General features: G+C 34.6%; 1 protein-coding gene across 1 annotated transcript in view; it reads left to right on the top strand.

The window, feature by feature from the left end:
• The first annotated feature begins 236 nt into the window (after window positions 1-236).
• Window positions 237-16,347, top strand: part of LOC120630815 — a 67,043-nt gene continuing 50,932 nt past the window's right edge. The window contains exon 1 of the mRNA XM_039900106.1: window positions 237-404. Within this exon, the coding sequence (XP_039756040.1) occupies window positions 402-404 (3 nt within the window). The 5' untranslated portion in view covers window positions 237-401. The remainder of the gene's footprint in view (window positions 405-16,347) is intronic.

Genomic DNA, 16,347 nt, shown 5'->3' with positions numbered 1-16,347 from the left:
TAAATCTATACAACAGTACTAACATAGCATAGCTATTTTTATAAATGTATGGATATTTAGCAAAAATTACTAGTTACGAGTAGGTGCATGCGTAACCACCTTGTATCATCAATACAATTAAATATTATCATAATGTTATGCTGTTTTGAATATGCCACTCTGTTGTTACACTTACACAACACCTGTCAAGGCACTGTGACATTTAAAACAATGGTATTCCAACAATGGTAGAAGAAAGGCGTTATCGTTATCTATTTATCAGATGAGATGCGCGGGCGCAATCGCTTATCGCGTTCCGAACTATAATACTGCAGTAGCGCGCCAACTATCGGTCAGTGCACACGTGCTCTGCGCGGTGCAAAAATACCTCGTGGCCGGTCTCCGTTTTACATATAATTAAAATGGTGAGTGCATTGTGATTAAATTCTTGTGTCAATCATCGTTATGTGATCATATTTATGTCACCTTGCTTCATGGAATCGTGTTCTTCTACGGCACGTGGTTTTACTGCAGCCGTGCGTGTCAAATCGTTATTTAAAAATGAGAACCAAGTTGTTTTTTATGGCATATTTTATTTCATAAAAAATATTAGTAATTTTCAAATGCATATAACGAAATTACGCTTCAAATAGGTGACTACTGCGTTATAAAAACGGTGAGTTTATGACGCGGGAATCGCGTAGCAAGATTTGGTGTTAATAGCTTAGGAGCTATTAACACCAAATCTTGCAGTTTATTGTATTATAAGTATTAGGTAGGCCTAATACTTAAAATTCAATAAACTGCAAAACATTGTTTTTGTTGCTTAAAATCGCGTATATTCTTCTTACTTAAAATCGGTAAAATATGCGTAGGTACCTATTAATTTTTCGCGGAAGTGTTTATATTTGCATTCTTTACATAAAAGTAGTTATCGACTCTATTAATTTGTCCATTAATTAGTTATTCATAGGTATAAAAGTAATTACTACCTACCTACTGTGGAATAGCATTTAGTCAAAAAATTTATAAAATAATAATACTTTCCAAGCATGTGTAAAAACAAGCTTTAATATAGGTATATTTATTAGCATATACTTACTTAATCATATCAGTATTACCTATTGACTTAACTTTTTAACTTTAGGGTAACCTACCTCACTGCATATACACTCAGCTTTTAAACTATTTTCGCCTATAATACCTATGAATAGTCTGATATTTTATAATAAGACTTATATGTATACAAATATAAACCCGGTAACATTACAAAGATACGCCTTCTACACCTATTACTTAACAAATGACAAAACTTTATTTATTTATACACTTTATTTGTACACCACAAATAGGAAAAAAAAACAATGGACACAACAAAAACATTGTATCCTACTTAAAAAGTAGGATACAAAGGGCGGCTTAGTAGCGATCTCTTCCAGGCAACCTTAGGATTAGCAAAACTTTGTTGACTAAAAGTCGATCTGGTGATGCGTTCAGTATGTGATCGTAGATTCACCTAATCAATATATGTTTTATAGTTTCTACATTTATAATAATATAAAATTATAGGCATGTAATACAATAGGTTCATCATCAACGTTAATATAAACCCAATAGCGTCACACTACAGGGTACGGCTATCCTCTCAGAATGGGCTTTAAAAACATTATGGAGAACTCTCAGGAAAACGTCGTTAGCAAAATGCTGGTTGCATTTTCCTTAAGAAGCTTTCCTTCACTGAAGTAAGTGATAATATTTAGTTGCTTCACGCGGACATAATTCCAAAAAGCTGCGAGATGCATGCCGGAAGACAAAGGGGTTTGTAACACAAAGAGTGGCCTAGCGGTACGGGTAACTCTTCTCACATCAGACCAGGGATTATAAACTCCCAAATTCGGCTGCAACCGGTAATTAAAACTATGACTTCCCGGTCATGTTTAGACCACAGTCCACAACGTTTACTTCCACTGCAGCAGTCCTTATATCGAGTAGGTCTGCTCTCCTCTACAATAGGAAGGTTATTTTTTCTATATATATCATGCATACAATCTTTTCATAATTGTTTAATCGAAAATGGGTCTAAAATTATTAAAAAAATATATTTTTCTTTTATTTATTTGTTTTTTTTTTTTTTTTTTTTTTTTTTTTTTTTTTAAAAAAAGTGCTTGACTGCACGCCAAAGTACCTATACAAAATATTGTTTAAAAGGCACAAGCAATATTTTTTTTGTATTTAATTCCTAAATGTTATTAAATTACTGCGACATATATATTCTTCTTCTTTTGGTGCAAAATAATTTTAAACATTTCACCACAGGTAACACTGGCAGAAAATGTCTCCAAGCGTTCAATTATGCCTGTGGCCATGTTTTTTTTTATCGTGCATAAAAGCTTTAACACAAAAAAATGTATGAAGAAATTAACCAAACCTGTATTTTATTTACACTTTATTACGGCTTTCTTTGCGTGATAGATACCAAGGTATCTTGCAGACACGCATTATACGCGTACAATGGAGGCATCACGTTGCTCTTTATTGCCTTTGCCAGATCATTATCCTTGTCTGATAGTGAGTTATTATCCTACACTAGCATTGATACTTATCTGCCTACTGGTTTTCATTCGCGACTTTGACCCATATTTCATGCTCTTCTTTTGTTGGAAATCCACGTCGATACCTCAGACCTTCAGAAAATTTTAACTTCTTGCTCTTTAGTGGTTATATCTCTCTAACTAATTATATCTTTTGGTGTACAATAAACCCGGCTAAGTTTGTTGTGGGCTCTTTTTAGAAATGGCGTGTTTTGGACCTTTCTAGTTTTAGTTATAAATTAAAATGTAGTTATCACAGACACCTCACAATATTGTAAACCTATATGTCCCAGTGGTCGTTCTCTGCTCGAAATCCGAAAAATTTAAATTATTAATTTGAACATTATTAATATTTTATTGTCAAAATATTCATTACACATTTCGTCCTGGCTACACTGTTGATTTTCAATTTTGCAAACTACGTAGAATTCCTTCTAAAATTCCAACCAAATTTAGCAAACATTCCTCAATAAACAGGTAATGTTATGCAAAAAGGAATTTACAATTTAGACTGGAACGTATCTAGTTCCTAAAATTAACGCGTTTACTATTTGGTACCTAGCTAGCTATTCACCTTCAAAATCATTTCATTTATTTATTTGTACACCACAAAAAGAATGGACACAACAAGAGGAAACTTTAAAAGAAGTATACGAAAGGCGGCCTTATCGCTTAGTAGCCATCTCTTCCAGCCTTCCAGGCAACTTGAGACTTAGAAAATTATTATTACATACGTGCTTACGAATAATTGCACACTAATACTTATCCAGATTACACAGATAAAATAATTGTATTGTATTGTATTGCATTTATTTCAGACTACGAGGGTCCATGTTTTATCAATTCCATAAACTTAATATCTCTATGTTAATTAATGTTACTACGTACTAAAGCTGACATCCAGTGCGCTTTAAATACACTATCCTGCCTGTCAGCTAAAACCTTCGGAACAATATTGGAGCTGCTCTCGATCCTACGTTTGATGGACGCGATATTTTTCCTAATAATTGCGAAGAAGCCATAAACTCTGTTTTCCGCCAGACGCACTCCAGTATCGAGGCAGTCAAGCATTATCCTGAAAATAATATTATGTTGGACTCGAACAGCGATCAGCGACCTTTGGCTATATTTAACCCACAGAGCATAATAAAAATTTAATTAAAGTAGTAGAGTTTTTTTATCGCAGAGCTCATCCCGGGAAGTAGGTCCTACCGCCGTCCGCCCTACTGAAGACTCTTTAGTACTTTTTTCAGGCAGCTAATGAAGCGTTCCTGCACTACCTGTGTCATGTGCCCTACCCCAAGTGCTTCTGACATTCCAAGATATTTATAAGTCTCCCCTTCACGAAGCGATTTGAGAATAATAGTTTCTGTAAGAACTATATTCTCAGAGCTCACGCCCCAACCTCGCTCTACATTGATTACCGCACACTTGTCTACACCAAATTCCATCCCTATGTCATTGCTAAAGCTCTGAGTTAACTTTAACAATGTCATAAGGTCTGATCGTTTTGATGCATACAGCTTGACGTCATCCATATACAGGAAGTATAAAAGTGAAATCAAAGTAGTATTAGAGTTTTTTATCGCAGAGCTCATCCGGGGAAGTAGGTCCTACCGCCATGTTTATTTCTGACGCCATGCACCATCGCTGTGTTCCGGTCTGAATGGCGAAGTTGCCGGTGTGATAACAGGCACATGGGGTTTAACACCTACGCTTCCGCTTAATTGAAAAAGTACAAAACATTTTCAAGTACTATTCTCGTACACAGTACTGGGGTGTTTGAAGTGAAAATAATTCTTTAATATCCTATCAGATTCTTGAACCATCTCAAATAACTTTGATAATATAAATGTATTGCTACCATAAAATAAGCAAGAAAAATAATCAGCTTTTATTTAAATCCCTATTATAAGCTCTAGATAAAAAAAACTAATTAGTATTTAAATTACATAAGCTGCCATCCGATTTAAAATTTTCTTTTATCTATAGCGGTTGTACTCATTCAGCACAGTATTATGGGATTAGAATAGATAACTAAGTAGGTAATGTTCTTATTTGATACGAAAATAAGTAATGACAAATAGCGGGATCGTAAATTGCTTGATAAAAATTAATCTTATACTAATATATAAAGCGGAAGAGTTTGTTTGTTTGTTTACTTGAACGGGATTATCTCAAGAACTACTGGTCCGATTTGAAAAATTATTTCAATGTTGGATAGCCCATTTATCGCGGGAGGCTATAGGTATTTTATCATCACGCTGAGACCAATAAAAACAAAACACCAATGAACAATGTTTCGAAGCTTTTTCCTGTTAAGAACTAAACTGTAAAAGTTAAAGTTCAACGGTTAAAGTTTCGTCCACATCATGTATGACAAAGTTGTTCATTTTAAAGTTCTAAAAAGTCCAAGACAGCATATGTCTATATTTTAAGGTTAACTTATACGCGGACGAAGTCGCGAGGGACCACTAGTGTTAGATAATAAGGTGAATGATTTATCTTCAACAATAACGTTTTCGGCACAATAATGCATATCTAATATTAATAAAATCAAAGATAAGATTTGATAAGCAACAGTTGTTCTACGCAAAGAGCCTATAGCTACTTTATGTAACAAACCAACTATTTAGAAATAGGTTGATATTAAACGGCCGAAAATGAATGTACATATTTTAAAGATATCGCAATTACTGAATATATAAAATACAACGAAAGCTAATGAGCACGGCTACTACCAACATGTTCCATATGAATACCTGACCTAACTTGAGATGGCTATTAATTGAAGCACGAACATATAGCGTGATTCGGATATTTTAGTCGCTCACTTGGTATAAAATTCGCACAATCAGTATTTGACTTTGTTTTTTATTTTTTTTTAGTATGATTTTATTTATTATCACTTCAAATTAATTATTTCCTTCTTGTTTTGTGATATTTTATCGCCATAACACATTGTATTATTCGCTCGATTTATAATATTCCTTTAAATCACTCTTTCTTCTGGAGAAATCGGTAGACACCAAGTTTGAATTACACAAATGAAAAATCAGTCTGCACAAATAAATCCCACATACATACGTCAACCCGCATTGTAGCAATGTGGTGGGTCTCAGCTTTAATCCCTCCACCTATGGAAGAGGTAACTTTGGACCAACCTCGGGATATTTGTCTGATGATGACATAATGTTCTTACAAATGAACGTCGAAAGGCTTTGTGGCACTTCAACTGAGAGCCCTTTAAAGTCTCAGAGCGTGCTAAAGTTCTAGACTATTCTAATTCTAGTTTACTATTGGAATTGGAAATTTTTAAAAAGTTCTCACAACATAATTATAAAATAGTCTACATTCTACTTATCTTTCGTATGTAATAAGGGAGTTCTAGTACATCTACACATTCGTACTATAGTTATTATCTCTACGTAGTTTAGTTTTTTTATTTCAAAACAAGTTAGCCCTTGACTGCAATCTTACCTGGGGTTAAGTGGCAATGCAGCTTAAGATGGTTGCAAGCTTACCTGTTAATTTTAAACCGATAATCCTAATCGGTTTTTACGCGACATCGTACCGGAACGCTAAATCTCTTAGCGGCACGTGTTTGTCGGGAGGGTAACTAGCCACAGCCGAAGCCACCCACAGCCGGAGAAAATTCAGAAATTATAAATCAACATTGCCCCTGCTGGAAATCGAAACCGGGCCGTCCAACTTGAAACCACAGCGCTAACCGCTACACCAGGCCGTCGTCAAAATAGTATCAACCAAAGTCTCTTTCCGCGTCTGTATGTTTATCCTCTCCTCGTATATTACGCAATTTTTTTCCACATCGCTATAATTTTCCACAGATGGTTATATATACACACATGGTAGAACCCAATGTAAAATATCGACATTGATCACTTATTTAAAAAATTATTTCTGCATAAAACCTTTTTTAAACGTTGAAATTTTAATATTTTAATAATTAATACTTATGTTGAAAGTTAAATAAAACTTTATAAACGTAATCACGAATCTCTACATAACCATAAAGTCAGCATTGTAAAATTTATTTAAGTCGCGTGTAAGTAAATAAAAATTTAAAAAAAAAACTAATTTAGCAAAAATTTCTCGCGTAGGTATATCCTTTCGCATTTTTAAAATTTGTAGTGAAATAGGCATTCATAATATGCAAGTAAAACACGCGGGTGAAACCTTGAGCGCTTATACTATGTACTTAATTCATTTATATAGTATCTGTAACTATATGCAATCTTTGATAAGAAACATACTCGTAAGTGGAAATAGCAGATGAAAGCAAATTAAACGTAGATAGGTACTGGAATGTAGCATATTTCGTAATAAAATAAAAGCAAGAACCAAATTACCGTGATGAAGTCAAAGCGGCCCTGATTCTTGCATGCACGTCGCTCTGGAATTTCTCTCATATTTCAATATTAATGAACACAAAAGTTTATTGTTCTCTTTTATAAATTAAAAAATGCCATTCAGACGAATAAAATAATGTCGAGTATGCTTCTGTGCTATTAGTAACTACCTACTTGTGATGTGTGCGCTTTTAAAGAATGGCATAGGTAACATTCATTATTGCAGTTTATTATCATGGAAAAAAGTATTTCTCATAAACATCAAATAGATCACGCATTGTTATTTTTTATTTTTCATTCATACTGAAGTGACGCTTGTTATTTTAATATAGTCTTTGTTAAAAGTTATTGAGATGGAAATGTGTGTAGCTTCATAGAACGGATTCGTTCAAATATAATCGGAACATCCCACTATTATTACAAAGGCGATATTTTTATTTAATTACATTTGTTTGTTTTATGAGGATGGATGGATTTATTTTAATCTTTCACGCAAAAACTACTAAAATTCCAATTTAGCTGAAATTTGGAATGGAGTAAACTCCACTCATAGGCTACTTTTTATCCTGAAAAACTAGCGACCCAGACCTATCATCTTTAGCATCATCATCATATCATCATCACATAAACACTACAGGGCAGGGTTCTCTTCTCACAGTGAGAAGGGTTTTAAGCCGTAGTCCACCACGCTGGCCAATTTTGGATTGGTGATGGTATTTAATATGCTGTTAACTAATACTTTTGAAAAAAATATGTTAACATTTGTATGCGAATTCATAATCAACTAAATATTATTCAATTTTACATATAAAATAGCTTTTTTAAATAACAATAATAATAAATAAATATACTACGACCATAAATACATCGCCACCTAGCCCCAAAGTAAGCGTAGCTTGTGGTATGGGTACTAAGATGACTGATGAATATTTTTATGAATTATGTATACATAAATACTTAGAAAATACATATAAACACCCAGACACTGAAAAACACTTAATGCTCATCACACAAACATTTTCCAGTTGTGGGAATCGAACCCACGGCCTTGGACTCAGAAAGCAGGGTCGCTGCCCACTGCGCCAGTCGGCCGTCAAAGCTTGTTTCTTTTGTTTACGTTGCTGCATTCAGAGCATATTACTTTGAAAACTAACATTGTAAAACGACAAGGCTTGGAAGCTCCGCTCTTATCTCTCACAAGATAGAAAAATTCTAAAGATTGTTAAAGTGTAAAATGAAATTGAAAAAGAGCAATCTGCTGAGTTTCTTGCACACTTGTTTTCGGTAGAATCTGCCTTCCGAACCGGTTGTAGAGTCACTACAAATAGACTGACCTAACGAACCACGTTCTTCAAAATTCAAAAGTCATTAATTTCAATTAGGCTTAGTATTTAAACACTTTTTACGCCAGGCTGTTTATTGTGACTCTATCACCGATTCAGAAGGCAGATTCTACCTAGAAGAAGTGTGCAAGAAACTCAGAAGATTGCTCTTTTTCAATTTTAAAATTTTAACAATCTTTAGATTTTTTCTATCTTGTGCGAGATGAGAGCGGAGCTTCCAAGCCTTGTCGTTTCACAATGTTTGAATCACACTTTTACAACATCATTTTACAGTTTCCAATCTTTAGAATTCTCTATATTGTGAGATATTAGAGCGAAGCCTGCTTCCAAGCAGCCTCGTCGTTAAGGAATTCATCATCGTCCGCGTCTATTATGTTTTTTTACAAATCTCGTGTGAACCCTTTGTTTCCCTGGGATAAAAAGTAGCCTTGTTACTCTGCGTTCTTTTAAATAGCTCTATACCAAAACTCCAGTTAAGTTGGTTGCTTAGTTAGAAAGAAAGGGAAGGAAAGGAAGGACAAACAAACAAACACTTTCGCATTTATAACATTAGTAAGGATTATAACAAATCCGTACAGTAAAAACCCTGACGCAAACTGTACGAGGTTTATCTGCAAAGGTAAATTGCTCACGACGTGTTTATCTAAACATAATTATGTTTTGAAAAAACAAGTCTCGTGTTTTAAAAATTATTTTGCACAATATTATAAATTACTTTTAGCGTAGTAGTGTAAATATTTGCATACAAGTAGATACACATTTAAATCATAAAGCACATACGCATTACATACTACTATCTAACTATAAAAGGCTTTGCCCTGACTGACTGACACACAACCTTCAGCAAAAACCCGGTCGAACGTAAATATTTTGATATTAGTTGAAATTGTTCTAAAAGCAAAGGACTTTTTAAAGGAAAGTTTAAAGGAAAGATTATACGAGTATGATAGTCTGACATTTTTTTAAGTAAGGTATATCCACGAAACTTGGTATCGGTCTTTTGGTTAGAAAATAAGAAACCATATGTTTCTCAGATTTTAAAAACACTGCCCCTTAAGTAGCAGTTAATTTTCCAAGATATTTCTCGGTTTTATAAAGTTAAGTCAATTTGGCATTTTGAAAATGAATTATTACTGTTCTTAAAAACTCTACCCCCAAAAGGGAGGTAGAGTCTCTAACTAGACGGAAGATCGTAGAAAAGTATTTCATTATTCAAGTTATATTCATTTCGGTATTTTAACCTTTATTAATTGCTTTTAGCTTTGCTGCAGCTTGCTTTCGGGAGACGAGCATATTTCCGCCCCGGGGAAAAAATTCTTAATCTCACGGAATATTAGAAATTCTTCGCAGATGGATTTGCTTACATCTGCTAGTTTAATCTCTATATTAATACGTGACACAAAAACTTTGTACCCATCTTTTCCAAAATTGCGCGGACTGAGGAGTATGAAATTTTCCACAGTTATAGTTTATATAGAGATGTAGTTTGTTAAAAGATATCGTTAGGGTCCTTAGATAATTGCGAAAAATTTGAAAACAATTTAATATGGTGACCGTACATTATCAAATGTAAAATAAATCGTAGTAAAATCGTAGTACTCGTTTCGTACCAAAAGGGTAAAACGGGACCCTTTATCTGTATATTTTAAGTATTTAAGTATATAAAAAATATTCATCAGTCATAGTATCCATAACATAAGCTACGCTTACTTTGGGGCTAGATGGCGATGTTTGTACCGTCGTAGAAAATAAAATACAAAAATAGTTCATACACCTCAGAACACGCATCAAGTAGAGTTCCGTATAGTGCCAGGAAAGTAATAGTAATAAGGAAAATATAAAAATAAATAGGTCATCAATGAAGTATTTAATCTCAGAATACGCATTGTAAAAACTCTCACGTGAGATGAGGGGAGAAGAAAGTCTAGCAAAATCTCTCGATGTATCACTGAGGTGGGTGAGGGTCGAACGCAAAAATCAACTCATCCATTGCCAGAATCGTGGTGGGTCTACTCTCTAAAATACTCTCTTATGAGAGAGGAGGCCTTTGCCCAGCTGTGCGACCTGACGGACCGGAATGCCAGTCTCAGAAAATATAATATGATTCTCCATTGAAAGGGTTTAAGGCATACTGGCAACTATAATGTACAAAAGATACACACATAGTTTATTCTGTAGGTATAGAATTGGATTTCCCCACATTGCATAAAACATTTTGAAATAGGAAAATATTTTTGCATTCTATAAACTTCTTTCAAAGAAAAAGATTTTAGCTTATTACAAATTTATCCTGGTTTAATATTAACTCTTTTCTGTCTACCAACTCTTTGTTACTTAAACATAAAGATGAATAGACGTGACAATAGACGTTGTATTTATTTTATTACACTTTTCAACATCGGAAAGCTTTAGAATTTGAGTTCTTTTATTATTAAAGAAAGATTTGAAACTGTGAAGGATTGTAGGCATTGTACACTGTACCTACCTGGGGTATAAGAACTTAAACAGGAATCCCGATAATAAAATCTCTTATTATTAAAACGGTTCTATGCAGCATCAATCTATTTAATGGTAGGAGTTCTTCTAATTTAAAACGTGTCTACCTCGCTTTTGAATTTATTAATCACTTAATTTGAAAGAAACCATCAAGATAATGTCTACAATTAAAAAGATGTAGGTTTTAGGAACTAGTTTTATTATGAGTAAATCATAGGACAATGATCCTTAGTCAATTGTATACAAACTAACTTCACAGGACAAAAATGAAACCTATTCCATAAGGTCAGTTTTGTTTACCACCAATGTATAGCATGAATTTTTTTTACCTAAAAAAATAACAATCAAGGTAATCCAAAACTTTAGATGGCAGACAGAAGTATTCGTTTTTACTAGAGTAAGGATAAGGATAGCGCTGTTAAATTTAATCTACCATCGATTTTGAATTAGATCGATTATTATACCAGCAATTAATAATTGCGTTTTAATTAAAGATTTCATCACCTTTATGACTATCGAAGGTTTCATTTTAACACAAAGAAGCGTAAAAGCACGATTGTTAGCAAAAACAAAACAGTTAGCATCGACATAATTTGCATGTGTCCTTTGATTTTTTCCTGATCTTCTAATTTTGTTTTTGGCTTTTAGGCGCGCTGAATCAGCACTTATTTCGTTTTTGAACGCAATCATAAATGTCAAAGACAAATGTCAACTGGCTTTTTACATGCTGCTGACTACAAGGTAGTCTAGTCGACAAGTTAAAAATGGTACAACATAGAGATACTGCTCTTAAAATTATGTGCGATAGCCCATTGGATCCGGAATAGCGCCTAGAAAAATGTGCCAAAAAGGTATTAGCACATAAAAAATTGCAAAAGTTATAAACAACTGTAGATTAAAAAAAAATCTTTATATTCCAATATTTCATAAACTTATTATTTAAGAAATTTCGAAAAAGATTCTGAAAGAGGAGGAAATTTCCAATAAAAAACTCCCAACTCCCACGATACATCTTTAATCGTTATATTCCATTAGTTGCCTCGTATCACAAATTGTATTCTGATCTACAGTCATCAAAGGTCAATGAACAAAAATCCCACAAAAGCAAAACATAAAGTAATTAGCAAAGTAGAATAATGGAGAAATATAAAAAAAAGTTCTAAGTGGCGTGCGTGTATATTCGGAAATAGCGAAGATTCAAGGTTTCGCGTTTGTACTCTTCAAGCGGCATCCTACGCTTACACTAATTACGAGTATCTCTCGCACGCGTGGGTACGTAAGGCAATAAGCCCTAGTAACTGCCAATTTTAATTTTCCATCGTAATTTGTAATGGAGCCGATTGCAGTACAAGAATGTACGGCTTGCTGGGCATCTGACAATGTTCATTACACAAATCACCACTCATTTTATTTATTTACTGGCTGTTATCGTCCGCGTTTATTACAGTTTTTACAACTCCCGTGGGAACCGTTTGTTGTGCTGAGATAAAAAGTCGACGAAGAGAAATGTTACTCTCCGTCAATGAAGTTGATTTGTAGCTTATTTAGGCCGTGAAGGTAGGGCAAACAAACAAACAGAATTTCGCATTTATAACAGTAGTAGCTAAGGATTTATTTTTCTCTATGTGTAGTTCTATTTGTTTTTATTTTGCTAAAATACTATGTACATATAACTTACTATGTACATACACTTTTATTTTTAAATACTTTACCTATTTAGTTTTTAACTTTAAACCTTATAATCCATATTAGTCTAGATATTTTAATCATTGCTTTGTTCTTATATTAGACTTACTTGAAATTTTGAATATTCACCTACTTCACTAAATAAATGCTACTGTTCACCGTATAAGGCGCAAAAAATCCAGAAATTAATTACATCTGAACGAGACGAGGCGAGGGAAAATTTAGACCTTTCACGTTCCTCCTATTAGGATTAGCGTGCCCTTAATTACACATTCGGTGATAATAATTGGGACCAATGGATTAACGTGTTTGCCGAGGCACAGGTCCAACTCCAATTAAATTGCCAAATTAATCCAATTTTGTGCAGTGTGGTGATGGCAGGTCAGAAAACAAATTATTGTCACCACCCCTGCCTCATAAATATATCCGCGGGTATTTTCTTTTACTAAAATTAATTATGACGTTTTGCTACTTTCATCATCATCTTAAACACAATAGGAACTCATTGCCGGTCCACTACACGGCACGGGTCTCCTCCCACAATGAGAAGCGGTTTAGGCCGTAGTCAGGCCCAGGGCGGATTCACCAATCCATGCATGTAGGTTTCCTAACGATGTTTTCCTTCACCTTGAAGCAACCACGCACATAACTTTGAAAAGAGGTGCGTGCTGGGATTCGATCTCCCCGATAATGAAGTCGAGCTCCTGCCAACTGGGCTATCACCGCTTCTTAAGACTTAAGCTAAAACTCTATAGTTATTAAAGTAATCATCATTATCAACAGACTATACAACAGTCCACCGGACTAAACGCCTCTGCCAACAGTCGAGTTTCCTCGTTATGACTACGCTGAGCAGGCAGGGTACCCGCGGGTAGATTGCGTAGGGGTGGTGGTGGGTGGACTCATGTCACGCGAGGTGACGAGGAGGGGAATGTAACTGCGAACATGAAGCGGCGTACTTGGTGCTACTACCCGCTAATTACCCGGCTAAGTTTGTTGTGGGCTCTTCTTAGACCAGGGCGCGTTTGGAACCCTCGTAGCTTTACGTTTAAGTTGGCGTACGAAGTTATCACCATCCCCTTACAAACATATATGTATGAACGCTTCATAAGTGCCTGTGATAGGCCTACATGAATAGAGAAATTTTGAATTTGAATTTTGAATTTGAATTTGAATTTGACTACCATCTACTCAGTGGCGTGCACAGAGGGTATGCACAGGGTATGCGGACGGTATAAAATGAAGGAAATCTCCAATACAAGTTATAAAAAACTTAAGGATAGGCATTGTAAGAGTTATAAAAATCCTACTCTTAAGTATTTATTTACTGTAGACTTTATGTACCCTCTATGCACGCCACTAGGTTCGTGATCGCCACCCTGCCTGTTCAGCGTGGTCATTGTGAGGTAACTCGACTGTTGGCAGAGGCCTTTATTCCAGCAGTGAACTGTTGTAAAGGCTGTTGATGATTACTTTAATAACTATAGCGTTCTAATATAAATGAAAGTCAAATAACCCATTACTAAAGCTTAAGTCTTAAGAAGCGGTGATAGCCCAGTTGGCAGGAGCTCGACTTCACAATCGCGGGGCCGAGTTCGAAACCCAGCCCTATAACTTTTCAAAGTTATGTGCGTTTTATGTAATTAAAATATCAATTGATTCAACGGTGAAGGAAAACATCGCAAGGAAACCTACATGCCTGAGAGTTCTCCATAATGTTCGCAAAGGTGTGTGGAGTCCACCAATCCGCACTGGGCCAGCGTGGTGGACTACGGCGTTAACCCCTTCTCATTGTGGGAGGAGACCTGTGCCCTGTGGTGAAACGTAATGGGTTGATATTATGATGATGATGATAAAAGCTTCAGTACCAAACCGTCACAATAAATTATAGTAAAAGGAAATTAGCGCTTCTTTTGTTCGACTAAAACATCGCAGTATTAGATTTTTATCAACATACTCTTAATATTACCCTATTGTTGCGACTTGAAGGAGGCAAACAATGGCCGTGGATGATGGATTTAATCCAAATTGGTGTTGAAAATTTCCAATACTTATTGTTATTGGTTTAATAAATGTTTTATCTTCGAACTTACTTTATGATTATGACGCGCGCGCTCTAGAATTTATAATGAGGCTAGAAAATCTGCATCTTTCTGTTAATGTTCCTAACTATTTGCAAACACAATCAAACCAATACGTACCTATTATAATTGTGTAAATTTTACGCAATTATACGGACCTCTTTCATATAGCGACGTGTTAAAGTACCGTTTTGAAAGAACCTTGAAATGACAGGGGCCCATACAACAACGGGAAAACAAATTCCTGGGTAAAACCACGGCAGCTTCGTAGGTAACGAGAACACGTTCTAAATTTTGTTCAAGCTGTTGGGTAATACAAACGTACAAAAAACGGCATATCTCTTTATAATACCAGTATAGATTACAAAAACTTATAACACTTCACGAGCCGGCTTTACTCTAATAATCCGGTACTTGAAAAACCACTTGCAACTTAGGAGTTATAATGAGCAGTATAATTTCATAATTATATTAATGACTGCTCATTTATGTATTTTATGGACTAGACATAGACAAAGACTTGTCCTTCTATTTTTCCTATTATCTATGAGATTGAATGTGTATCGACCTCAGATGAAGGACGTAACTACCAACGACTTGTGACTACGCACTTAACGTGTTTTGTGATTCAAATTGGACATCACTTCATACGAAATATGACGTCATAAAGTTCAGTTATGCTTTTATTATTGTTATGGCTCAAATATAATTATATAGTATGGCTCAGTAGTAGTATATTTATTTATTATATTATTTATTAATAAAACTATCCTATCTTAAAGTATCCTTTGTCCAAGTCCAAGATGTAAACTATAGATTCGGGAAATTTAAGCGATATCTGTATAACGGTTTAGAATTGTTATGATAATAGTGTGTCATTCAAATTTATAATCTTAATATTGAAAAGAGGAAAGAGAAAAAAGACCATCCAAACTGAACTGAAAAAAACTGTACAAGCGTGTTCGTTAGTAGTATACATCGTTGTAATTTAAATCTGATTAGGTACCATTATGCTTACATATCTATTTATACAAGTTATACTTATTTGTAACAATTATTGCCAACTAAAAACTAGGCAAACCGTGACGTCACGCTTCACGCCCACACTAAAAAGTAAAAAAAAAGGTTTGCCATCGCTGGCTGGGCTAGTTGATATAAATAGGGCAGATACAGACTGTAGATTTCACTCGTAGACTGCTTGGCAACCCAGACATTGAAGAATTCGCAGCTCTACATTAGAGAATGTGATACTGAGTGTCTTGGAAAGAAGATACCTACCTATTTATAATTGTCTCCTCGTCGATCCGTTCAACGGAAGTTTCTATGACACATTTAGTTTTAGTTTTCAAACTTTAAATTATCTGCTTTAGGAGAATGTTGCAGAGTTCTACATATTACATTGTCAAAATATATTTTTCACCTTACATACGTGCGGTGATGCTTTGTTATGTACACATACATACTCACACAGTATACAATTGCTAAAGATTATTGATCGTAGTATTGATATCCAAAAACTTAGCAACTGAGAGTTTGAAATCACAAAATATTAAATAAACGCAGAGATTTTCAAAGGTCAAATTTCAAGCGGTGCATAATTTTGTTTATATAACCGTGACGTCATAATTTCGAGTTCCCCCGTCATGGCGGATTTTTAGATTTTGCAGTTTTTTTTTATTGAAACAAAATACTAATCCATTTTCGAATATAAATAAAAATACATAAGTTTTTCAATATTTTAGCGACTCTTTGTAACTATCATCATGCTTATTTATTTATTTATATCCTTAGTATAATTACA

This window comes from Pararge aegeria, chromosome 17, assembly GCF_905163445.1.
Source record: "Pararge aegeria chromosome 17, ilParAegt1.1, whole genome shotgun sequence".
Classification (NCBI taxonomy): domain Eukaryota; kingdom Metazoa; phylum Arthropoda; class Insecta; order Lepidoptera; family Nymphalidae; genus Pararge; species Pararge aegeria.
Note: the sequence above shows the minus strand (reverse complement) of the source record. Positions and strands in the feature narration are given on the sequence as shown.